This window comes from Ambystoma mexicanum, chromosome 12, assembly GCF_040938575.1.
Source record: "Ambystoma mexicanum isolate Mex_15411 chromosome 12, UKY_AmexF1_1, whole genome shotgun sequence".
NCBI lineage: Eukaryota > Metazoa > Chordata > Amphibia > Caudata > Ambystomatidae > Ambystoma > Ambystoma mexicanum.
Genome location: NC_090936.1, coordinates 622,130,782 through 622,155,720, shown reverse-complemented (window position 1 = coordinate 622,155,720; position 24,939 = coordinate 622,130,782). Strand labels below are relative to the sequence as shown.

The following is a 24,939-nucleotide window of genomic DNA, read 5'->3' as shown; positions in this document are numbered from 1 at the left end:
TACATGGCATTGAGGGATGCCACCTTGCTGTGCTACATACAATTTGTTAAATGGGGCACTTCCCAGAGCCCTTGTCCCAATCGCTGTTTTTCCTGTCACCAAAAGTAAATTATTCAAATCTCTGGCACAGACCTTTGTCGTTCAAGGCAAGGGGAACAGCTTGTCCAGCTGTCTAGGCAGGCCGGCACTAGATCTAGCTGGGGACCACGGTTGCTGTTACTGACTTCAGCATAGAAACACCTTGTTCATTAATTGCAGCGGTCAGGCATGCACTCGGTGGAGAGACAGGTATGCCATGCTCTGGGTCTGTGGAGCGGATTCATACCTCACCCTGCCCTTAAAATTATAGATGGGCCATTTAAGCACTCCGCTTCTGTTTCACCACCACTAGGGAGTACCAATTACCCACAGGGAAACAATGACAGGATACAGCTAACAAGTCCTAAAAGAAGGCAAACACCTAAAAGGGGAACCAGCAGAAAGTGGGAACAACAAATTGTGCTCTTCAAGAACTTGAAAACTTGGAAATAAACTCATCCAGACCTGTAGTCCACAATCAAACTAATCAAGAGGGCTATAAAAGAGCCCCGAGTTTTGCTGTAGTCATCTCAGTCCGAGAGAAGAGGAGACACTGACTGGGGGAGCTACTCCTGGAAAAGGACAATACGGACCACTTAACCATGCATGCTAGTGCCTGTAGCAAGGCCCAACCAAAGACTGGAAGCACACCAAGAAGAAGCTCTTCAGTTGGCCCATAAAGGCATCCAGGTCAGAGGGTGAGAATACTGTGCGTCTTCAATTAGATGAGAAACCATTACCCAGAATGGTACCTTGCTAGAGGGCGATAATATCACAGTCTAACTAAAACCCTATACCAGTGGGGGAGAAATACTTGCTGGTAGAGAAAGCAAGCTGGAAGATACAGCTCTCAAACTGAGATTATTAAAAAAACAAACAGAACACAAGAACCATGTAAATTAAGTAGTTTGGATATTTACTAAGGAGCTCATACTTTGGCCACTGAGATACCATTAGGTTAACCGTCCCTGCACCTTTACCATATTGATTTCTATCATTCCTAATCTGATTACCTCAAACACTATAGGCATGCCTTACACCCATCTTGACCAAAGTCAGTAAGGCTCTTATAAAATGTGTTTGTGTTCAGTTGGTCCTATACCGCAATACCCAGTGATATATGTCTTTTAAAAAAAGAAAGTTGCACGTTATACATGTAGCAACAGAAGTGACATTTCAATTTTGAGGTCTGTGCCCCTTAATGGGCAAAATACATCTTGTTTCAACCAATTAAAAGGACTTTTGGGTACAATGGGCAACAGGTTCATCAAACTGGAACAGAACACATCTGCCTTGGAAAATTCACTATGCATGCTGAAGTTACATAAACACACAAGACACCTTTGGTAAGGGAACAAAAAAGGAGGCGGACCTGAGTTTCCATTACATGGAATGACACAGAATGGCATGAAATACCAATACAAGTCTAAATTCCTGACTAAATGTTTAAGGGCACCCCAGGATACAAAAAACTTCAACAAAGAGCACCATTTCTGCAGAAAAATGATTTCTAACTCTTACAACCCGATGGATTGACTTTCATAAAATTCGCAAAAGCTTCAAATAATCTAAAACCTCTGGTCAATTCATAGGAGCATGATAAAATATGTATATACTATAACATTTAGAAGGTGCCATGGGATACAGGAAAATGCCTGTATAGAATATCAACCCTCCGAACCACGAATATTACATTTGGCCCAATTACATTATTTACATTCAAAATTATATACAAAAGGATCATACCGCAATCATACATTAGGTCAACAATGGAGCCGTTTGGCGCAAAGCAACTACTTCGATCATGCGCAGCTAAAACAAGTAGGGCCAAGTAACAACAAGTTATGCTCCCTCATCAGGACCCAACTTCCAGAATACAGAAAAGCATACATAGTACACACGGCCCTGTCAGGTTTGCAAAAATGAGGAAATTAAGAAACTGCCCATAGCGCAGGGTCGAGTGAGAGGCATGTAAAGTATTTGGATGCCCACCATCTCTCTGCATCTACTGTGGTACCTTGGTAATTAATGCACACTCTGCAGTTGACTACATACAGGTGCTCTTCAATAATTAGAAGTCTCTGCATGCACTCAGATCTACATCCGTTTGGCTGTCTGCAAGCCTGGTTTAAGCAAATGCCTATTCACATCATTCCCCACTATTCAGCCTCACACCAACAGGTCTGGCTGGTTCTGAAGCCCTCACTGAGCACTGCCACCTTCCCTACTACACACTGGATACAAGCTAGCAATGCAGGTTGTAAATGTGCTGACCCACAGGTTCGCCAGCCTCAACTGGCAAATGGATCCAGGACACTGCTACTTCTGTGTGTAACATTTTCTCAGATAATGCAGAGCCTCGAAGAAGGGGCTTGGACACTGTTCTGAAAATAGACTATGAACGCGCCTGCTCACTGGCTGAAAAGTACTAAATAACCCGAGGGAAGCTCCCTAGAGTCCATCTAGATTGTAGCACCTTCCTTGTAGAAACGTGTATGAATTATCATGCAAAATGATTACGGACAAACAGGACACGCCCATTCAAAGAATGCCCTTTTTTCAAGCATGTATTTGTTGACGTACAGAGAAAAAAATGTTAAAATGTAGCAGCTGCATAAACCTGAAGGTTTGAGAATTACCTCTGATGAGCCATCATTGTTCACATCCACCACGTTCCCTGCGGTGGCAGGTGCATCTAAATCACTGGACTGCGACCCCGATCTTCCTGGAGTCTGAAACACAAAGGAAACCTTTATGAAAGAGTTTGCATTTATAGAGCTCTGTAAATTCCAAGTTGCAAACTACTAGCCAGGAAGAAAAAGTCAGTCGCGCCTCCATTCTGCACATGCACACAGCACACTATTTCTTATTTGCCAGGGATCAACTATCACACGCCATTGGCTAGGCAAGAGTGCAAATTTAGAGCCCTGAAAGTTCCGATTGGGGAGTGAAAAATAAATCGGGTGGTTTATCACAAAATTGTGTTCTTCAGCGTTGGTACATTTCATAGAATCATATGGCATGAATACTTGGAACAATGAAATGTTAAAACAGCAAAACATGTAGCCAAACTCCTCCATTTCATCCTTTTCATACCCTGGCCAATCAGGGAACAGGCACTCCGTCCCATTCTCAGCATCCTTCTTCGGATTGATATAGGTCAATTGTTGCATCAAGTTTACCCCCCTCCCCTCTTCCAGACCCCTCCCCCCACTTCCAGGCTTACTCAGTAGCATGTCAATCTATGACAGTTACCAACATTGGATAACTAGTTGCAAGTAAACTAGTTTTCCAGCACTGAATATTTAGAGCTTCTTACTCGGAGTTCAACATTCAAACTCCTGAGATATCCATAATGAACATATAGGAAAAAAAAGAATGTGTTGCTCAGCATAATAAAGGGTTGAACGCATGTGTGCAGTCACAGCTCCACGTGTGACCAGGTTCCGCTACTGCTACACAATCACCGCTTCCATCCATTCAGTATCGACAATGGCCTACCTGTACTGGAGTGACTGCGGTAACTAATTTGCATGTCTAACCGCCTTCCTCCGGTCTCACAGGATATACTACAAAACATCCAGAAGTAATAAATAGTTGTGCTCTGCGCCCTCCCCATTAAAAAGATAATTCTTGAACAGCTCCTGGACAAATACATAAATAAAAAAGGTCCAGCTGGTGTCCTGCGAGTAATGCTTTTAGATAGGTCTACAGAAGACATGGTGCAGCGGTCTCCAATAGGGAGTTCAATAGCTACGTGTGGCTTGCCAACTGCCAGCGAGCAGCTCGCCACTGTCTTAAGTAGTTGTCTTTTTTGGTCTGCTACTAATAATGCACTAGACGGAAAACCCAGTCTCTCTATATTAATCATGGAAGGGGTTGAGGGCATGAAAGGGGCAGTGGGGCTGCAAAGAATACATCAAAACCTCTGAAATAGGTGTGAGAACAACGCTCTTATTTACTGTCCTTTGAAAGTACAAGTCTAAGGAAGGAAGCCTTACATAAAAGAAATGCATCATGCAACACATTTTCCAATTTCTTGCCAGCTAGAAGGTTTGCTTGTGACCAGAGACTATTTTGAAACATAATAAGCATCTAATCTGGGCTTTAAATATGATTTTGGGGTGGGAGCATTTAACTTCTATTTTTCAAAGTTGGGAGTAAAATTATATTTGTGGGGGGTTAAGTAGTAGTTCCCATTCCAATTTATTTGCTGGAAGCAACAACCGATTTTAATTCTAGAACTAACATCTTTTTGCCAACAATGCATCTAGTAATTCATGCACATTAAAAAAAAGGGGTGTTCACCTTAAGGTTGCTCTGCAGAAGAGAATCATAGTAACAGAGCGCCTTCCTGCAGAACTGCTCTGCTGGTGCCACTGCTATGAACAGATGCTTGGAGCCGTATAGGTAGAAGGGATGGCTCATAAGTGCCAGTTTGCCATTTTTTTGGTGAGAGTATTTGCCGGTTTTAGAGCCAAGGGGGCGCAATCCACCTCGCCTGTAAGGCTGCTTCTAATAATGAATTAGAGGATCACTAACCTTTTTAATGTAAGGTGCTAAAAATCAATGTTTTCATTGCTCATGAATTACATACAAATCATAAATGACTAGTTATGCCTTTTAGTGCTTTTACCAGTTGCTCTTTGGCATAAATATGCAGGGTTAATTAAGTCAACTGCGAATGAAGGAAAATCCCAAAGTTGTTTTTATCAAAACGGTAAAAAAAAAACAAAAAACAAGGAGGGCCATCAAAAACAAACTTTTCAGGTTCCTAGATACCTTCTACATTAGATGTCCACTATAACCCTTTATCCTACAATACATGACCCATTATATATTCTAGCTGTGTCCCAATGCTTTTTTATAAATATTCCCAAACACACAGTTAATGTCACATAGGTATGCGTGTATGCCATCAGTCCAAGTATCCCCTGATAGTGGATAGCTCCCACCAATTTGCAATCCATGCACTCATCCCTTTACACAGAACAGGGATTAGTGTGAAGCTTTGCCTTGGTTTGTAGGTTAAGATAACGGTTTACCGGAAGTAGCTGTAATTGCAGAAAAGGTTGGAGACCCCTGAGCTAGAGGCAAATCTCACTAGAAAGGAGGGATGTAACAATTTCCCATGACTATACTTGAGTGGCAGAGTAGCGAGGTAGCCCGCACAAACCAAGGAGGGTTGGGGGGGGGGGGAGGGAGTGGGGGGAGTGGTTTTGGGTAGAAAGCCCACTTTTTTACCTGATGAGCTGTGCCCCTGTACTTTTTACTAGTTATTCTGGGTTTTGGACTATTTTTCTCCTGGCCAGGCTTAACTCAGTCTCGCAGAGCGGGTTTGTTGTTATGTGCTCTGCCTTTGGAGTCTGACTCGTAAGGCAGGAATACCCCAAAGGTAATCCAAAGCGTCCCAGAGAAGGTATCCCCTTCTCTTTTAGTCATGTAGCTAGGCTGGTCATGGATCTTTTGCCTGTGTAATATGGTACCACTGTGTAGAATCCATTTGAGCTGGTTGGGTCTTTTTTTACCCCTATTTCAACACAATGGAGGTTGTCCGTATGTCTTGAAGACCGGTGGGTCACATGCCTATATCTTGTCCCTGTGTGTGTGGTCATTTTCGATCATTAAATGCCTATATGTCAGGTCTGGGGACTGTAGTTGTAAAGTGAAATTCTCCAGTAAAGGACATCAGGACAGATGGCTCCAGATTCCATAGCAGAAAAGTTCATCTCTTTCGTTACATAGATTACAATTACAATAGATACAGATTCCATCCACTTACTCTTCAAATGTTGGTAGCATGGGCACACCAACTGGCCATCCTCAGGCATCCCAGCTCAGGTCTCACCTAACACTTCTCAGAACACTAGCAAGTTACGATTCATCTAACATTCCTTGAACAATTTAACAATCTAACAACTTCGATCTTCTCAACTTAACTGAGACATGGCTCCACGATGCAGCACTACACTACACAGCACTTGCCACACCCGATGGCTATACATGTCTACATGCTGACCGTAGGTCCGGGCGAGGTGGAGGGGTTGCAATTCCTTCTAGATCAATACTTGAATTTCTACATCTCCACATCCCCTCAATTGGATCTACGTGAAGCAATTCAACTTAAACTTACTTAAACTTAACACTGATGCAACACATTCACTGAGCCCAATAATTATATATAGGCCACCACAAGATACTCCTCTTTTTGAAGAACTACTGGCACTTATAGGAGGCCTATACAAAACAAACACGGCTGTTGCCATTCTAGGAGATTTCAATCTCTGGGCCAATAACCTGTTGGATATGGAGGTACAATGCCTACTGCAAACACTTTCCTCTCTTGGCTTCACACAACTGGTGGATAAACCAACTCATAAAGCTGGTAATATACTTGATTGGATTCTAACAAAAAATATTGAACCTCTATTAAAAAACGTAGAACTATGCCCTTGGTCAGATCACTTTTTGGTGCATTTTGTACTAACATTAAAATTCGTAAACGCCCCGAACAAAACAACCGCTGCTGTTGAAATACGCAATGTAAACAATATTACCGCTGATGCTTTCAAACCTACCATACAACCTCCATTACCACTCCTGGGTGGAAAATTGCCTTTGTAAGAATGTACTATTGCCTTCAGAAATGCCACTAATAAAGCCTTTGACATTCTTGCCCCTCTCTGTCCTTTAAAAAAACAAGAAACAAACAGGATATAAACTTAGTTTCTCTCCTGAAATAATTTCAGCCAGGAAAAATAAAAGGAAACATGAACGTCAATGGTGCAATCACTCCTCCCCTATTACTCTCATGGCCTATAAAAGAGCGGCCAAAGAGTACAAGGATCTCACATTGGAGGCTAAACAACTATCCCTCAATGATAGAATTGAAAAGGCCTCGATAAAATCTAAAGAACTCTTTTCAGTTCTTAAAGAGCTCAAAGGCCCTATTACTGAACACAGGTTAAATATTAATAATGACTAGTGCCAGGATATACTGGACAGTTTCTGTCAGAAGACTCAGCTTCATCAAAATTGCATCAGAAAAAAGATTGAATCTCAATGTTTAACCGAGGTCTCAGTGTCTCCACCTTTGGATGAGCCGGATCAAAAGATAAAACTGTTTACATTTACCAAATTGACGGAGCAAGAGGTTTTGGTAATTAATGAAGGACTTAAGCCTACATCATGTAAAGGGGATATCTTCCCTACCACACTCTTTAAAGAATTTGCAAATACCCTTACTGTATTTTGTTTGGTTTTGTATCAATTTTGTTGCTTTTATTTCTTTACCCTTATGTGGGTTTATGATACAATTAAATCACAACGATATATGTTACTCATGTGGATTTTAGCTCTGTGTTTTTTTTTTAATCAGATGCAATTTGTTATCAGTGTCTTACGTCTTTTAGAAAAATGCATGTTTTAGTATATGAACATATGTTTTATACACTTATGGAATTAAATATTTGTAAAAGGTGCTTGTGCACGAATAACAAATAAATAAAATAAAAAATACCCTTACACCATAGGTTACAGAACGTATTAATCGTTCTTTTGACGAGGATGTTGTTCATACTGGCATCAAGGAGGCATGGATTTTAAAGAAAGATAATCTTGACCCCTTTGGTGCCAGAAAACTATCGTCCTATCACCAACGTTCCGTTTATACTTAAAATCTTGGACAAGATCGCTTATACACAGCTTCAAACTTCTGTTGAAACTAAACATCTTGGCCAATTAGCAGTCCGGTTTCAGAACCAACCATGGAACCGAGACAGCACTCTTAGATCTGAAGGCCAGTACAACGGAAATTATTGAGGAAGGAAACTCTGCTCTCCTGCTTCTGTTGGACCCGTCCCCTGCGTTCGACTTGGTCGATCATAAACTTCTAGCAGAGACTTCAGACAATAGGCCTATGTTCCCCAGAAGATGTGCGTTGGTTAAAATCATTCCTTGGCCCTAGGAGTGCTTGTGTTGCCAAGGGATCCTCAAAGTCTCAGAGAGTCCCCGTCACATGTGGTGTTCCTCAGGGATCATGTTTGTCCCCCTTACTTTTCAACAAATATATTAAATGCTTATGCAATCTGTTAAAATCTATGGGCATACAATTTGCCAACTATGCCGATGACACTCAGATAGTTGTTAAACTATCTGGGGTCTTCAAAGATGATCTGGCTACTATTAATGGGGTCTATGAGGCAATCCAGAATTGGATGGCCCTAAACTCTCTTGCCCTTAATGACAAGAAAACAGAGTTACTGGTCATTAGTACACCTCACAGGCAAAAAAATATGGATGCATGTTATAAGGCCTTTGAAATAGGTGGCAATAACATTTTGGTATTCGAACATGTAAAGACTCTGGGAGTGTTCTTTGATTCTCATTTGACTTTTCAGAAGCATGTGTCTTATCTTAAATCGTCATGTACTGTTACCTTGTATGGCAAATACTTTCCTATTTTTCGAAAGTCAAGAGAGCGTCAATTGCAGCAGCCATAATCAACACCAAGTTAGACTACTGACTTCTTATAGGAACCTTTAAAGGCAATACCAGGAGTCTTCAGACCATACAAAAAGGAGCAGTACGGGCTGTCTGTGGGTTGAGTCGTCAATCACATATTAGAGAATATCGGAAAACAATTACATTGGCTCTCGATAGAGCAGCGACTACATTTTAAACGGCTAGAGTTAGTCTTTAAATGTCTTTCAGGTAATGCCCCGGAATATCTTAAATCTAGGCTACAAACGGCCACACCAAAGCGTGCTCTGCGATCCAACAGCCAGATGTTACTGGCTCACCACGCATTATTCTGAAGAAACTAGGTGGAGCAAGTTTTGCCGCCTGGGTTCCAAAAAGTTGGAATATGATCCTGCTCTACCTAAAACAAGTGTAATATTACAGCAGTTTAGAAAGCATCTTAAGATGTTTACTTTGATGTCTAAGGTCATTCCTGAGCATTTTACATACACGGATGCCTGAAAGGACTCCGCTAGTCACTTTTCTTAGTGACTTTTTTAAATCTCCCCTACCATGAGCAAATTTGTTTCTTGTTTGTTTGTCCTTGTGAGCGCCCTGAGACCTTTGGGTGAGTGTTGCGCTATATAAAAATCTATTTAGTTAGTTATTTGAGCTGTCAATCTCACACATTCACAAGCATTCAAACATCAAACTAACAGGAAAGGCCAGCAGGTGATCTGCAAAGGGACATAAAAGGGACAATACAAGACACAACACGCCTCCTTCTCTGATACAAATAAAAGAAAAAAACCTGCAAACACATGCTGCAAGTATTATTACAGACACCACAGTAGTAAGCATGACACCAGTTTGGACTGGCGTGTGCAGATGCCCGTCTATGGTAGTGTGGACTCATTCCTTTGTGTAGTAGACCCTTCCAGAATGCATGGGTGTCTTTGGAGGGATGGACTGCCATTGGCAGACAACCCCTCTGATACTTTGTGTGCTATTGGGTGCCTTTTTCACTCACTGCCTCCCGATGGGGTTCAAAAACAGCACCCCCTTAACTACTCACCTGGTCTACTACAGGAACTCTGTTGCTGCACTATTGGGCGGCCCTGATGTTCAAGGAAGGACAGAAGCTCTGCTCCAGCATCCTTTGTCACTTAACTGAATCAGACAGCAAATCTCTGCTTCTCCGGAAGATGTAAAGGAACCAACTGTATTGATCTTCAACTGAATCTAGTGGTAAGAACTGATCACAGCACCACTGTGTCTTCCTAAATATCCTGATAAAGCCTACATCGCTAAATCTAGAGGCGCAAGCCCCTCTGCTGCCAGGACTCAGAAAGAGACTGCCAGGACTCCCCTAAGAGACTATGTGCCAAACAGTTTAGAGATCCTTCATCCGATGACACCAGGCAAGAGCCCTGGTTCCATATCTCCTATCTGGGCAGCTCCAGGGGCCTGTGCGGCCTCCGATCCTGCATCCGCACCACAGAACAGTTCTCCTGGTCATCCTTACAAGTCTGGCTCCTCTCTGGTGTGACTACACAAGCAAATATTTAACAATTGTTCTCCTCGGTGGTCACCTAAAGCAACCTCAGCATCAGTGGGAACCTTACATCAAATAAAACCACAGCGTCAGCTCCTCTGCTTTCGACCTGCGATCTGGGAATCACTGAATCATGAATAATCATGCTTCTCAAACCTCTTGGTGTTCTTCCTGAACTGGTCCTTTATTGCTGGAACCTAAGGTGGTTGAAAAGCAACATGCACAGTGACCATCTCTGGAAACATGGCAAACGCATGTGTGAGGAATTTGACCATCCGCACGGTGTGTGTGCGCTCGCCTGGGCTTTTTTGAAATTTTAAATGAAATTGAATGTTGGTAGATCAACCTACGGAAAATGTGTGGGGCTAATCCACACACATTTTCCTATGCTCACCTAACGACATACGCATAGACCTGTGTACTTCGGGTGGATGCAGCCTACAGGCGCAGTCTGCCCTGTCATATTTGGTTGAGATATGACAGGAGGAGTACACGATGCATCTATACCTTCCCCCTTGATTACCCAACAAATGTCCATGGATCCGCCCTGCCCTTTTGTTGGGCCCTGCAGCTGGTGGCAGTGATTTGCATACCATTCATAGGGTAATTCAAATAGGGCCTGACTGCAGAGGTTAACAAAGGAGACAGGAAACCCCATTAACCTTTGATATGCACTGTGTCAACCTGAAGTCAGTTCCCACCCTCAGTATCGATTGACAGTGAACTGTCATGTCTGGGACAACGTGTTTACAGTAGTTCACCCCACAGGGGGACCCCATTCATTAGGTATGGGTATGAGTATGTGGTTTGCCGGAGCCAGAGAGTCTGCTCTGGTCGCAGGTTCAAGGGAGAACTGCTGCTTTAATCAGGAACCACAGAGAGCTCCATTAACCAGAGAAACCCTTTAATCCAAACAGACAGGAAGATGGCTAGGACTTAGTATTACATGTTTTGATCCATTTACCGTTTCTGTTGCAAAGCACTCCGGTTATGACCTCACACATACAGGAGAATTTTGGTGGGGACACAGGCTTGGTTCATTAAGGTAGGCTTAGCCTACACCAATCCCTGTGATCCATTTGGCTTTAAAAGAGGGCAGAGCCCCTCTTTTGGCAGATCATCTGAAGGCTTCACCAGAAGCAGAAAGAAGAACTCGGCATTGGACTTTGGCTGAAGGTACAGTCTGCCTTACATCTTCCGCCAGGGAAAGAGGGGCAGGACTTTCAAGAGGGAAGCAAGATCCCTCCCCTAAACATCTCCCAGGGAACAGAGGGAGATACCAAATCCAGAGGACCTTCCAGCAGCTCCAAAACCGGGACCCAGCCAGCAAACAGTGTGCCCCACTAGGCTCTGCAGCAAGCTTCCTAGGTGGGAAGTGCCAGAGAGTCTCTGAACCCTAAGCCAAGGAAAAGGCAGCTACCTGCAACACACTCCTCAGCTTTGGGCCATCAGCCTTAAAGGACGACAAACGCCCAGTGAAGTGCATCGTTGAACATCTACCGACGTCTGCCTTAAAGGACATTTTCGAGCCATTCAAGTCCCTCAAGCTGCAACCGACTAGAACACCTACTGTTGTTATGCCACAGTCACTTAAAGACTTCAGAGATGCCTCGACCAGTGCTTCAGAACAGTAGACCAGCACTGAGACAATGATTCCTGACCCTGAGCTGCTGTGTAGGCCAGACTGCAGCCATCCATCGAGCTTTGCTCGCTGAACTGCCGGCCGCCTGATACCCGCAGCCGACTCCCATCTTGAACTCTGTCACAGAAGCTTTAAAGTCCCCTGAAACTGACTCGACCCCTGTCAAGCACCAGGAACACCTAAAGCACAAGGTACTTTGTGGTTCTGTCCCCTGGTCCTTCTTCTACGGCCCCTAGAGACATTTTACGACCCATTGCTCCCTTTGTGCTGAAACCAAGTATCCTTGAATGGTTGTGATTATTTAACATACCGACTACCGTTCTGTCAGTACCCAGGGGGCATCCATTTTCCAGCTTTGAAACGGTCTGTCCTCCACATTCCTATACAGGGTGGGTTGCATTTCGTAGTGTGCTAAAACTGTCTGCTGTGATAATAAAGTAGACATTTGTATACAACCTTGACTGGACAGCCCCCTTTATCATTGGGAAATAATTGTATTTTTGCGGTGTTGCAACTAACCAACGATTCACGACCTTTCGGAGATAAGCCTGCCATTCCATCCACGTTACCAAAATTGGACAATGAGGTTTATAATTTGCTTGCGTTTCCAATCTGTTTGGATTCCTTCAGGGGTACTGGAGGTGTGGAGCTGATTGATGATTTAGAAACAGATATTCATCCCTAGACCACCGGTGCCCCCGAAGTTGATTCGTCACAGCGTGCTGTGAAATTGTTTTTCGGTCCCATTCTAGGTTCTATGTGAAAACGTCCCCAGGAAAATGTAGTCAGCAGAAAAGTAGTCGTGCAATTGAAGCAATGCAAAGTGTGAAATAATAAGGTTGCCAAAAAAGGTATATTTAAATGCATTTAAATATTTAAATGCACAAAAGCACAAGGCTGTGAGCTTGACAATTACTAAAACTCTAATAATACCGCCACAATCACTCTATTCCTAAAACATACCCTAAATTGAATTGCAACCCTTATTGTACTCTGAAAACAAATCTAACACAAACTATTCAGCGTGCTAAATTATTCCATTTGCGACAAACAATATCAAGATATACATTGTAGAGGGGGCGTGGCTAAGGGCCGTCAAAAATGTCTGCCTAAATTAACCGCATCAATGCCCATGGGAGATTAGGCGCTGAATATGTGCAGATATTGTCCTCAGGAACATTAGAAAACGAGGGGGGCAGCTGGGGAAAAGCTGCAGAGAAGCGGGGAAACCAACACCTCCACTGTGGGCCGTGAGACGCAGCGGACCAGCATGTGCCGACTGCGCGGCAATGCAGAATCTGGGATCCCTGCACCCAAGAAGAACCTTGCTGCCCAGCAGATACCGGGACTCCGAGCAGCAAGGGATACAGCAGGCAAGTGCAGAGCTCTAGAGGCAGCGGCAGCAGTGCTTGCCTGCTCTGACGAGGCACCTGTAGCTGGCGGCCCACATTTCTCTCTGGGACCCTGGATTGCATACTCCAGGCGCTGCACCAGATGTAGCCCTCAGAGGCTCGGCACCCGAGTGCCCAGCGACGTTGCCGCCAGCGAAAGCGGGTGGAGGAGGCTGTGCCCCGGTGAGCAGAGGTGGCTGCATCCACTTGATGAGAACGGCGTGGAGTGGCCCACAGTGCGGGTGAACTGTGTATATGGCATCATCTGCGGAAAATAAAGGCTGGGGATCAAAAGGAGTAAAAAAAAAAATAATAAAATAAAAAAAAAAAAAAGGAAAAACAACAAGAAAGATATAATAAAACAGAAATGAACTCCAAAGCAGCAACAACAAGACTGTCCCAGGACACACTCTGCCCCAGGCCCTGGGCCGTGCGAAGTACGGCCTGATGGAGGGCCTGGGGGGGTTAGGTGCAGGGTGGGGGCGCGACGGCACGAAGAGGCAAGGGGAGGGGCAGCCAGATGGCGCCACTACGCCAGCATCGCTAGGGCAACAGCCCCCAACACTGGGAAAGGTGTGAGGGAAAACCAGAAGGGGGACCGGGGAGGGCCCGGCCCCCATGAAAATAACAATGGGCAAAAGGAGTACAAGTACGGCCCAAAAGCAGAGGGAAGAACAAAACAGGCAAGACGCTCACCTCGTTTGGGCAAGCGTCTTGGGACCTGGAAAAGGGAAAAGGAAAGTTTTGCCACCCAACCCACCCTGCAAAACTTCGGAGGAAGGAGACGAGGAAGAGGAGGAGCTGGAACGCTGAGTACTTTCTTCGGTACATGGCAGAAGCAAGTCATAGGTGGCACGTGTCCAGGAACCGATGCTCGAGGGTAACCGAGACTGGCCAAGGAGAAGGCTGGCATCTCTATCCCTGGACACGGTGTGCCCAAAAGCACACACACATGTTGTTATCATGATTCTTGTGTGTGTATTTTCTGTAGAAAATAAATGCCTACGGCCAATCATTTATTCCACAACATAACTGTCTGTAAGTCATTCCATAGTATAGGAGTTAGGAACCAAGAGCAAGGAGAAGCCCACACTACACAGCCTAAGCAAACGGGCGCTGTATAGGCTCACTGCAATAGGGCACAAGCAAGGCTAGTGGGGACTCTGGAGGGCTTCAGCCTGCTGATGCTACCATACAAAACATCTTCTCTATGGTGGTGGTGGTCTGCCTGCTCAACAAATTCAGCCGGTGCATGCAAGCTGTACGCCCACCCTGCGGTCAGCGGCAGAGCAGCATGGAAGGCACAAAGAACCCCAAGGTTTTTGCGGTCCCCCATTCAAATGGATTTTTGCAAGACGTGGCGTTGGAGGAGTTTTAGAGCTGTAACACTTTGTTGCTGCTGTCAGAAAGCAAACCAGCAGTTGAGCACTGAGAATTGCTGAATTACAGAGGGAGACAGACTCAGCCGTCATTTGCAATCGTCCGGCAGAGTAAGCCACCCAAGATCAAAGTGGAAACGGTGCACAGGAGTTAGAGCTCAGACACTGGTACATATAGTAGCTGTACTGATAATGTAACCTGGAGCGATGTGTTACACGAGTGACCCAATAGAAACAGATGAACTCAGGAGTGACAATCACTTCCAAAGAAAAGTGTCCCCATTTAATGCATTGAGATAGTGGATGTCGCAATCCAGATCAGCGCCTCGAGGCACACAGGACCAAACACTGAGCACCTTTTGGTCTACTCCGGGACCGACAGCGGCAGTGAAACAACCTTCAAAAACAGTAGCTGAACCTAAGGCAGAAGGAGCGATGGAGAAAATGGCAGCGTCCACCCACATGGCTTTCTAAAGCAGATCTCAGACTGCCTTCAGAGCCTAAAAACTGAGCTGAAGGAGGAGCTTGCGCAGTCCATACGGGCAGAGATGAAGAACAACGCTGAGGAACTAAAAAGAAAAATAAATAATGAATTGCTGACCTAGTCCAATATACAAACAACCCAACAAATGAGTAGGAGATACGGAAACAACGCTGCAGTCGCTACAGGAGGACGTTATTCACCTCCAGGGAGAACTTGCTAGCACCAAGCAAGATATGTCTCTTCTAGTGACAACTATAGAGGACCTGCAAAATAGACATCGGCGGAAGCATCTCTGCATACGCGGTGTGCCAGAGGGAGTGGAGGGTTCTGATCTTCACAGCTGGTCTTTTAAGCCATAGTCCCGGAGGTAACCGCAGAAGGGATAACTTTGGACAGTGTCCTTAGAGTTGGCCCACTGAGAAGAACCCCGAAGGCCCAACCGACAGACAGACATGAAATTCCACTCGTATCAGACGAAGGGAGAGATACTACGTGCGTCGTCCAGGAAGATTGCTATCCCTACTAATTTTCCAGGATATAGCAGCACTCACCGTACAGAAAAGGCAGGCCTTTTGGCAGATCACAGGAAAGCTGCAAAAGGAAGGGGTCCGATCAGTGCTCCAGATAAGTTTCTGACGTGGGAGCATTTTACTCCCCATTTTTTATAGTTGGGAGCAAAATAATTTTTAGGGAGTAAAAATGCAAGTCCAATTCCCAATGGGAGCATTTTATAAAGCAAATAAAAAGGTTTTAACTGGAAAACAGAAATGTTTTTGTGATCATTGTCTCTTTGCACATAGTTATTCATACACATTGAAAGATACACATTTACTTTTTCTGATCAGGCAGTAATAGCAGTTTTGATGTGGTACTACGTGCACTTCTGGTCCAAGCATATCCATGTAGGCATGGGCAAGGCGCTTGCCAGGCACAGCTGTATTGGGATTAACTGGCCATTGATAGTAGCAGGTGCAAAATGGGGCGAGTACCTGGGCATCTAATAGCAGTCCCTGGCAAAAGCGGAATACTTAGATACAAGCCAAACCTGTTGGGTTTGCCAATGCTTGCTTTTAACAAAACTTCAGTGAAGGATACATAGGACCTGATTCATGGAACGTTTTCCTATGGGATTGCGCCATTATAAAACACTTCCATGAATCAGGCCCAGTGTGCTTAGAAATTGAGTGGCTGAGGGCAAGCCTGATAAGACATTTATATTACACGACTGGCAGGTTTACAACTCCAATTAAGAAGACTGCTTAGAAAAAAACAACACTAGCGGGCACTTTCAGTGCAGTTTGATGGTAAGGCTTGTAAAGCTAGCTCAAAGGAATCCCGTGAGGACGTGTATTGGAAGGGACAGGAATGGCCATAGGAATTAGCATGGCCATGGGCAGTCAATGGCTGGACACATAACCTACCAACGAACACCTACAGACTGATTCTCCTCATATGGCATTCCTCCATTTACTCCAATTATAGTGTTGGCTAATAAGGGTATTTTCCAGCAGGCTCGTATTTTTCAGGAGGCTTGTAATCTTTACACTAGTCACTCAGAAGCGCCCATGTGACACTTGGTTATGCTGCTCTTTTCGGGTTTTCTTTTTGTCTCACATAAATTCACATTTAAGTAATTGATGTTTGCCAAGAGTGAGTGGACGAGTTATTTATTAGATGTCTAAACAACCCATCTCTTAGTTCCAAGTAATGACCCGTTGTCAGTGGTGTCAAGTCCTTAAGTTTCTCCACACAGCCTGACCCACTGGCTGACCGCCTGACCAGAAACGCATCGTCTATGATCAGACACATTTATTAATATCAATTTGTGGTTTACAAATAGACTTTCGCGCAGGGTTGGACTGGCCCATAGGGAACTTTGGCGATTTCCTGATAGGCCTCTGCACCCTAGGCCTCTTATGCGGTAACCTATTTTATTTCCAAATGTCCTCTTAGGATTGGGGTTGCGGAGACTGAAAATGCGTAATATTGGGGCCACTTTGAAAATGATTTCTAGGGCCTCTTTTGGTTCCCATTCGACCCCTCCTACTTCCGGGTGCTTCTTGGTACCTATAGTGTACTTACGGTGAACACACTTGGCAAGCCAAAGGCTGGTAATTGTAAAACCTATGCTGGATGTCTGTCCAATGCCACACGTAAACTGCATTAAATGTGAGCAATGAGCTCTGAACACTCTTTGCAATGTGCCACAATGTGTTATGAATGAAAAAAAAATGGCCTGTGACAAACATGTATTACCATCATTTTTGTTAAAAAATTAAAACTTTGGCCACTCTGATACGTGGCCTTCAAATGATAAAATATTTGTTTTTAAACGACCAATGCATTACACATATTAAACCTAGAGAGTCTAACACGGTTTTTATTGTGAATAGAGCATTACATGACCCTGTAGAATGCTCACAAAAAGCTTTGTTGTGAGTGACGTGGCAAAAACGGTAAGCGAGAATGTCGGAATAAATTAAAAAAAATAAAAATAAAAAAAATGTAGACTCCCCTCCCCCACCCCAAAACCTTAAATAGGGATGTGCGGGTCAGTTGGGTATAACATTTTATGAAGTTGTGCAGCTTAATTCGTTTTTAACTACAGCACATTTCTAAATTTTGGGTGCCGTATTTGTTATAATGGAATGGTGGAAGCCGAATGAAATAGTGGTATTTAATATGAAGTCGGCTCTACTGGTGATTTGAAATCACAAGGTGCTGACTGGCTCCATGTGAGAGGCAGTTATTTTACTTGAAATCTATCCACTCGGTAAGTGTTTGATTCACTTTCCAAACCAACAACCATGACCTCAATTACCTGTAGAGTTATGCAGTAAAAAGGAACAATTTGCAAATCTAGAAACAAATTTCACCTTACTTTCAAATCAAGTTTGCTTTAGTATATGCCTTATTTGGATTTTTTTTCTATTATGTAGGTTGGGGTTTTGTAATTCAGGTTCCAAAGCATAGCGCAACCCCTTTGTCGTGGAAAGTAGGTTTGTCATTTTCATCCCAGGGCGCGGACACGCAAGATAGTTTTATGATGATAGTGCTGAGCAGATTAACAAGGGGGTTCCTGGGAGTCCCTCTGCCAGACATTAGTCCTGGTTACGAGAGCCTTACCCAGATTCTTTAGCTCACTATCTTTCACAGAGGAGAAATATCCAAAACATATCGGTCTTTGTCCTGCCCTGGGGCACTAAAGCACCGAAATGCTAGGCAATTTTCCTCTGAACAAGAGTACCAACAGCAAACCCAGACACGTGTTTCGGTCTGGTTGGACCTCATCAGTAGGGTGGAGCGGTGCCTCTCTAAAAATAGTGAGCAAAGGGTCCACGTCTGGATTCCCCATGTAACTAAGTTACTTAAATTATGCAAATTAACAAGGGGGGATAGTGCTGAGCAGCACATAGTTCTCCTAATGCTAACGTCAAGTGTTGTTGCTAACCCGAGCAATGGTTGACGTTTTTCAAGCCCTCCTTTTCTGTGCATGGTTAGCGGGGCCTAAATGTTCAGAGGAAGGTGCTGCTGGTTGTCAAGATTGCAGATGATGGGCTAACAGAGCAGGGTGAGAATTGCGTTTCTACTCTACATTGCAGAGGGCGGACCAACACTGGGAGTGAACACATGCATCATTTGCTTTTATTTAGGCAGTGGGGTGTGCACCTCGGATTTCAGCTCTAGTATTGGTTGTGCAAGTGAATCTGCAGAGCAAACAAAGTAAAAGATTACACTGAGTATAGAGGGTCGTGTGAGGGGTTGGGGCAGGGAAGGAGGGAACATGTAGGAAGGTTTTTATCTAAATAACAGGGGTTGGGGCTGTTGAGCGGGTCCAAGCGTAGACTGCATCTGCCCGAATGTAAAGGCAGCATTTCAAAGGAGTTTTTCAGCTTATTCATAATCACAAGAGCCAACAAAAGAACACTATCACAGCAGCTGCATCACAAGCGGATGCGCATGAACTGCTAGGTTATGTTAGGAGGCTTAATATTGCACCACGCTCACCATTGCCAAGTATATATGGAGGGGGAAAACACGTTTTACACCCGAGTGCAAGAGGTGCAACTGTCACTACACATTCACCTATGAATTCAAGTGTTAGAAAAATATAAAAACACGGTCTTATCCTCACTGGGCAGGCATAATAGATGTATAGTATATAATACAGGCACCGAGTGAAGTGACATGATGTGGGCTAACAGTCACTCCACTGGGTACGTGTATTATATACTAATAAGTACTGCACACACACAGTCAGGCGTCACTGGTGCGGCCCGATGGGCCCGTGGTGGACTGGCAACACACCAGCAACGAGGCTGGCACTGTGGCATCTGACTGCAGCAGCTAGGCCTCCCCTGTAGGCGAAGCCTGGGGCAGTTTGTCCCCCTGACCTCCTCACTGCCCTTCATGACGGCCACGAAAATGATGCAGACTGTAGTGCCATCTAGTCGAGGAAATGGGAAGCTTTTTTTAATGAATACATTCTGTGAAAACCCTCTGTAAAATGCTACACAGCAGAACATGAAATGTTCCATATTTACAATAATTAAATGCGTAAAAGGGGATGATACACACCTTATCTGGATGCCTGGGTCCGATACAGGTGGACATTCCCCTTTGGGCTGGTATTTACCTGGAGTAGTCGAGAAGGGCAAATTACTTTCCCCTGGTAATGTTTTTTCGACTGGATGTTCCTCCCACGTATTCCTCATCTTTCATAAACAGAGATATGCAGTTCGGAAACTTCTCAACAGAGTGCGCCATGCGTCAACATTGTGTCCTTCGAGGGCCCCTGTTCTCCTAGAGTAGGACGTTGACTCTGGTATAAAAGGCTTGTACCGCGCCCATTGCCTCAGTTCGTGTTTCATACTTGAGCGCTAACAGAGAAGAAGGTGTAAATCAAAGACACTCCTTCTTGACATAGGGGATGGCAGGGAGGGGCGATGAGGAATACGTGGGAGGAGCATCCAGTCGAAAGAACATTACCAGGGGTAAGTAATTTGTTCTTCAAAAGGATTGTTTCCTACCACATATTCCTCATCTTTGATATTCTCCCATAACAGTGTTTTGCAGGAGGTGATATGATATGATAGGTCATTTATAACATGCGTAATACTCAGAGGTTTCAAAGCACAGACTCGGGGATCGAACCTGTGTTGCTCCATGTGGTCTTGCTTCCAAGGCGAGCATGTTGCCCCTGAGCTTTCCAAGACTGGTGGGAAAGAAGAGTTCAACTTTGATTTACGCTGTGTAAAAACAGCCTTTCCAAATCAGGATTCTTGGCCCAAAAGGGAATCTAAACTGTAGTGCTTAGCAAATGTATGCACTGAAGACCAGATGGCAGCATTGCATGTCCTGTAGCAGTACCCCTCTCTGGAGGGCTGAAGTAATGACTACACCCAGTTGAGTGGGCCCTTAGACCTTCGGGAACCTCCTACCCAGCCAAGTTGTAACATTCAAGAAATACACAGTATAATCCACCGAGACAGCGTTTGTTTAGTAACCACTTGTCCCATTCTTGTCCGACTCTGTAGCCTGTGTAACCAACAAAAGAAGTTGGTCGTCCAGTCTTATCTTAGAAACCCTGTTACTATAGAAGCTCAAGGCTCTTCTAGGGTCAAGTCTGCGTACCCTCTACTCCTCTTTAGACGAGGAGGAGGGTAGAATGCTGGTAAACCATGTTTTGCGTCAAATCAAATTCGGACACAATTTTTGTTAGAAAAGAAGGACAAACCCTCAAAACTTCCTTTTTCTTTGTTGAAGACCGTAAACGGTGGTTTAGAAGATAAGGCCTGAAGCTTGCTTACTCTGCGAGCAGAGTTAATGGCCGTTAAGAATACTGTTTTCAAAGGTAACATCCCAAGTGGACAAGAATGTAATGTTTTGAATGGGGAACCCATCAGGAAGCTTAAAACCAGGTTGAGATCCCACACCGAAAGATGACTGGAACGGGTGGGAAGATGTCGTAATCCTTTTAAAAACTGGATGACAATAGGAACCTTGAAGTAGGAACATAGTTCAGGAGAGCGCTTGAAAATAGACCGCGCAGACAGATTGCCCTGGGCTGTAGTAACCTGTAGCCCCTGATGGGTAAGATGTAGGAGAAAAGACAAAACCGATGGAAAGTCACAAGAAAAAGGGTAAATTCCTTTATCTCTACACCAGCTGCATAACTTGTTCCAACGGCAGCGGTATAGAGATTTAATTTCTGGCCTTCTGCCTGAAAGCAACACCTCCCTGATGTCTTCCGGAAGGTCCCAAACTTTGTACCTCAACCTCTCAGAAACCATGCGTGGAGGTTGAGGCTCCTTATCCCTGGATGAAGAATATGACCTCCCTCTTGCGAGAAGGAGATCCTCCCTTTGTGGAAGATGAATTGGAGGGCAGATGGACATTTCCAGAAGTTCCGGGTACCGCGTCCTTCTGGCCCAGTCTGGGGCAATCAGGATAATTAATTTCCAAAACGTTCTCAACCTCCTGAGAACATGAGGAATGACAGGGACTGGTGGAAACACGTACAGAAGTGGAAACTCCCAGTCCACTATGAATGCATCCCCTAGAGCTCCTCTCTGAGGAAATTCCCTTGAGCAGAACAGGTCACACTACCTGTTGACGCTGGACGCGAACAGATCTACTTCCGCTGATAGTCAAACCGGTGGTGTGACAACCCTGCCGCCAACCTGAGAAGGCAGCATCTGTAACCACTGTAATAGCAGGCCATGGCTGGCAAAAAAGTTCTCCCTTTAGCACATTCTCCTGGATGGCTCACCTGCGCTACCCCGCTCGAGATCCGAATCAGATCTGTCATCCTGCCAGAGAACTGCCACCACGGAGTCCTGAGAGCCCACTGAAGGGACCTCATTCTCAAGTGGGCCTCTGGCACCAGAAAAATGCAGGATGCCATGATACCGAGCAACCTCAGAAAAACAAAGGCCGGAAGATTTGAGGCACTGAAATTTGCTTACCATCTGTGATATGTTGATAGCCCTCATCTCGGGTGGTGAAGTTTTCCCAAGGAATAGTCGAGGGCTGCTCCAATGAATTGCAGCTTTTGGGACGGCGTCATGTGGGATTTCTTTAAGTTGCGGGAGAGGCCCAGTCTGGAGAGAGCGACAGGTGCTGCCTATCCAGATGTTCCAGAGCCTGCTGGGGTGAGCTGAACGGGCTGTGAACAGCCAATCGTCCAGCTATGGGTAGATGTGAATTCCCTCTTCCCCTGACCCTCTGTAGATTTGCTGCTACCACCGCTATCAGCTTGGTGAATGCCCTCGGCAGAGGTCAGCCCGAACGGCAGTACTCAAAATGGATAGGCGAATCTCGGGTATTTTCTGTGCTTGAGATTAATCGGCACATGAAAATAAGCATCCTGAAGATCCAAGGGCATCATCCAATCCTGAAGCTGAAGGGCCTGGAGGATCTGTGAAAGAGTGACCATCTAGAACTTGTCCTTCCTGAGGAACTTGTTCAGCATCTCAAGTCCAAGATGGGTCGCAACCCTCTGTACTTTTTCGGGATCATAAAATAAGGAGTGTACCAGCCTTGATTTTTTTCTGCTACAGGTACCTGTTCTGCACCCTTCTCCAAGTGTCTGAACTTCCTGTAGGAGGAGCGGATCAGGTACTTTCAAGGACTAGCCTCTTGGGGGACATTTTGGTGGTCTCTTCAGAAAGGGGAGGCAGTAGCCATGGTCGACAGCTTGCAGAGGCCAAGCATCTGTTGTAATGCTTCACCATTCTTTCAGATGCTGGGCTAACCGGCCTCCCACTGCAGACAAATAGTTTTCAAAGCGGTTTTGGGGTACTGGCCGGTGCGGAAGGCAAGGAGGTAATAGCTGTAGGAGCTCCTCTGATCGACCAAACTCGGCCGCCCTGTGGTTGTCTTCTCTGTCCCCTTTGTGTAAGCTGACCTCTTACCCTCCCAACAGAGGTTTAGTGTTGAAACAATTTCTACATCTCACATTAGAAGACAGAGTTGGTCGACTGTCCGGGCACTCTAATGGCCCGACTCAGATTTTTCTGCTGCCTTAGATAACTGCAGTTTCTGAAGGCTTTCATCTGCTTTTGTTCCAAACAGATAAGAGCCTTCAAACAGCATATCCAACAGTCTGGATTGCACGTCAGAAGCAAACCTCCGATTTTCCTAGCCAGGCAAAACATCTAACCCCTGTACAAGCAGCCATAGAATGGCTAATACAGTCCACAGTGTCCAGACAGGACTGCAAGGACTGACGCATAGCATCTTTTCCATCCTGAATAATGCTCATAAAACCATCCCTTTCTTCACCCTCTAGGATGTGCTCCGATGCCATTGCAATTACCTCCCACAAAGTGTAGTTAAACTTTGCCAGTGCACAAATTGCATTGACTGCCTTCAATGCCATACTCCCTAAAGAAAACAAAAAGTTATTTCCAATACCATTGAGCCTTTTATTCTCCCCGTCTGGAGGAATCGTGCGATAGGCTGCTCACGTAGAAGCAGCAGTGGCTGCTTTAACAACAAGGCTTTGAAGACTTGGATGTTTCGAAAGAAACTCTGGATCCACTGATGTGGGTCTGTATTTCTTAGTGAAGTCCTTGTGGACTGCAGGAATAGTGCCTGGACTTTTCCAGTTCTCCAATAGCCTATTCGTGACTGTAGTATGAAAGGAAAGGACTGGGTCTTTAGGTGGCCCCTTATTCAAGTTATCAGTCAAGTCATCTTGTTCATACTCAAAATATGATCTACCCCAGCCCAGGTATTCTATAAACGTTGTCGTTACTGCTCTATAAGAAGCATCAGCATGTCCTGAGCCTTCAGGGGTGCCAAAATCAACATCTGGGGAAGTATCCAGACCACTGGCATCCTTCAGGGTTTCCACAAGGTCCCACATTCTTGATTACTGGGATATCAGTTCCTCTGGAACACAAGATGTACTGTACTGCTGTCCAAAACCATAAATAGGGGTTTGCTCCTCTTCATAAATAAAGGCCACAGACTTTAAAAAAGTCTCTTTTGTCTTGTGGTTTGTAAATCTTCAACGGTTCCGAAAAGAGGAGGAATGAGAGCATCTAGCAGGAGCACGGTCTCCTCTGAACAGGAGAAGCATATGTTATTTGATGACTTCTATAAAGAGTAGTACACATCCAACTGCCCCACATCTGATCTGATAGAAGCTTTTTTGAGCAGATGCAGTCTACCGAAACTGACGACAGAGCAGAGGGAGAGGTTAGAAGGGGATTTAACAAAACAAAACAAAAGATTCTAAAAGCCATTGGTTCCCTCAAAGCCTGCAAAGCCCCGGGGTTAAAACCAGAATTTAATAACATATACGTCAGCACACTCCTAGGGCCACTTCACGCGTTATTCAACACAATTTGGAGGGTGGACGGTGTCCCGGGCTCAATGAAAGAGCCAAGGGTCTCATGATGCTTAAGGAGGGCAAAGACCAGAGTCTCTACTCGACATACCGTCCTATAGACCGTCCTATAGCGGTACTGAATATTAACAGGAAACTGTATACCAAGATGCTTGTGACCAGGCTTGACCACGCCCTACCTTACTTGGTGACAATGGACCAATCAGGATTTGTAACAGGGAGGCAAGCGGCAGATAACACCAGGCGGGTCATAAATCTCATTGATATTGCACATACAGAAAAGTTCTCGGCCATGCAAGTAGCCTTAGACGCCGAAAAGGCATTCCACCGAGCAATTGACAACAGGGGTATTCGCATTGTACAGTGCTCCGACGGGAAAGGCGGCAGTTAATGCACAGCTCTCTCAGGCTTTTGGGTAAGCAGGGGTACACAGCCGAGTTCTCGATTTCATTCTTACTTTTCGCAACTCTCAGTGGAACCACTAGCCGGGCAAATCAGGGGCAGGAAGGAAATTCAGCGGATCAGCTAGGAAGGGTCTGAGCATAAAATAGTGCTGTACGCAGACGATATTCTTTTAGCATTGACAAAGCCA

The 24,939-nt window shown here is 44.9% G+C and overlaps 1 protein-coding gene across 3 annotated transcripts in view; it reads right to left on the bottom strand.

The window, feature by feature from the left end:
- The window catches only part of EEA1 (early endosome antigen 1), a 1,786,886-nt gene that overhangs the window by 1,725,349 nt on the left and 36,598 nt on the right, over nucleotides 1-24,939 (bottom strand). For 2 of the 3 annotated variants that reach the window (XM_069629072.1, XM_069629073.1), the window contains exon 2: nucleotides 2,718-2,810. In XM_069629072.1, the coding sequence (XP_069485173.1) occupies nucleotides 2,718-2,810 (93 nt within the window). Of the gene's footprint in view, nucleotides 1-2,717; nucleotides 2,811-24,939 lie in introns of those variants that run through there. The other variant, XM_069629075.1, reaches the window with a different exon arrangement.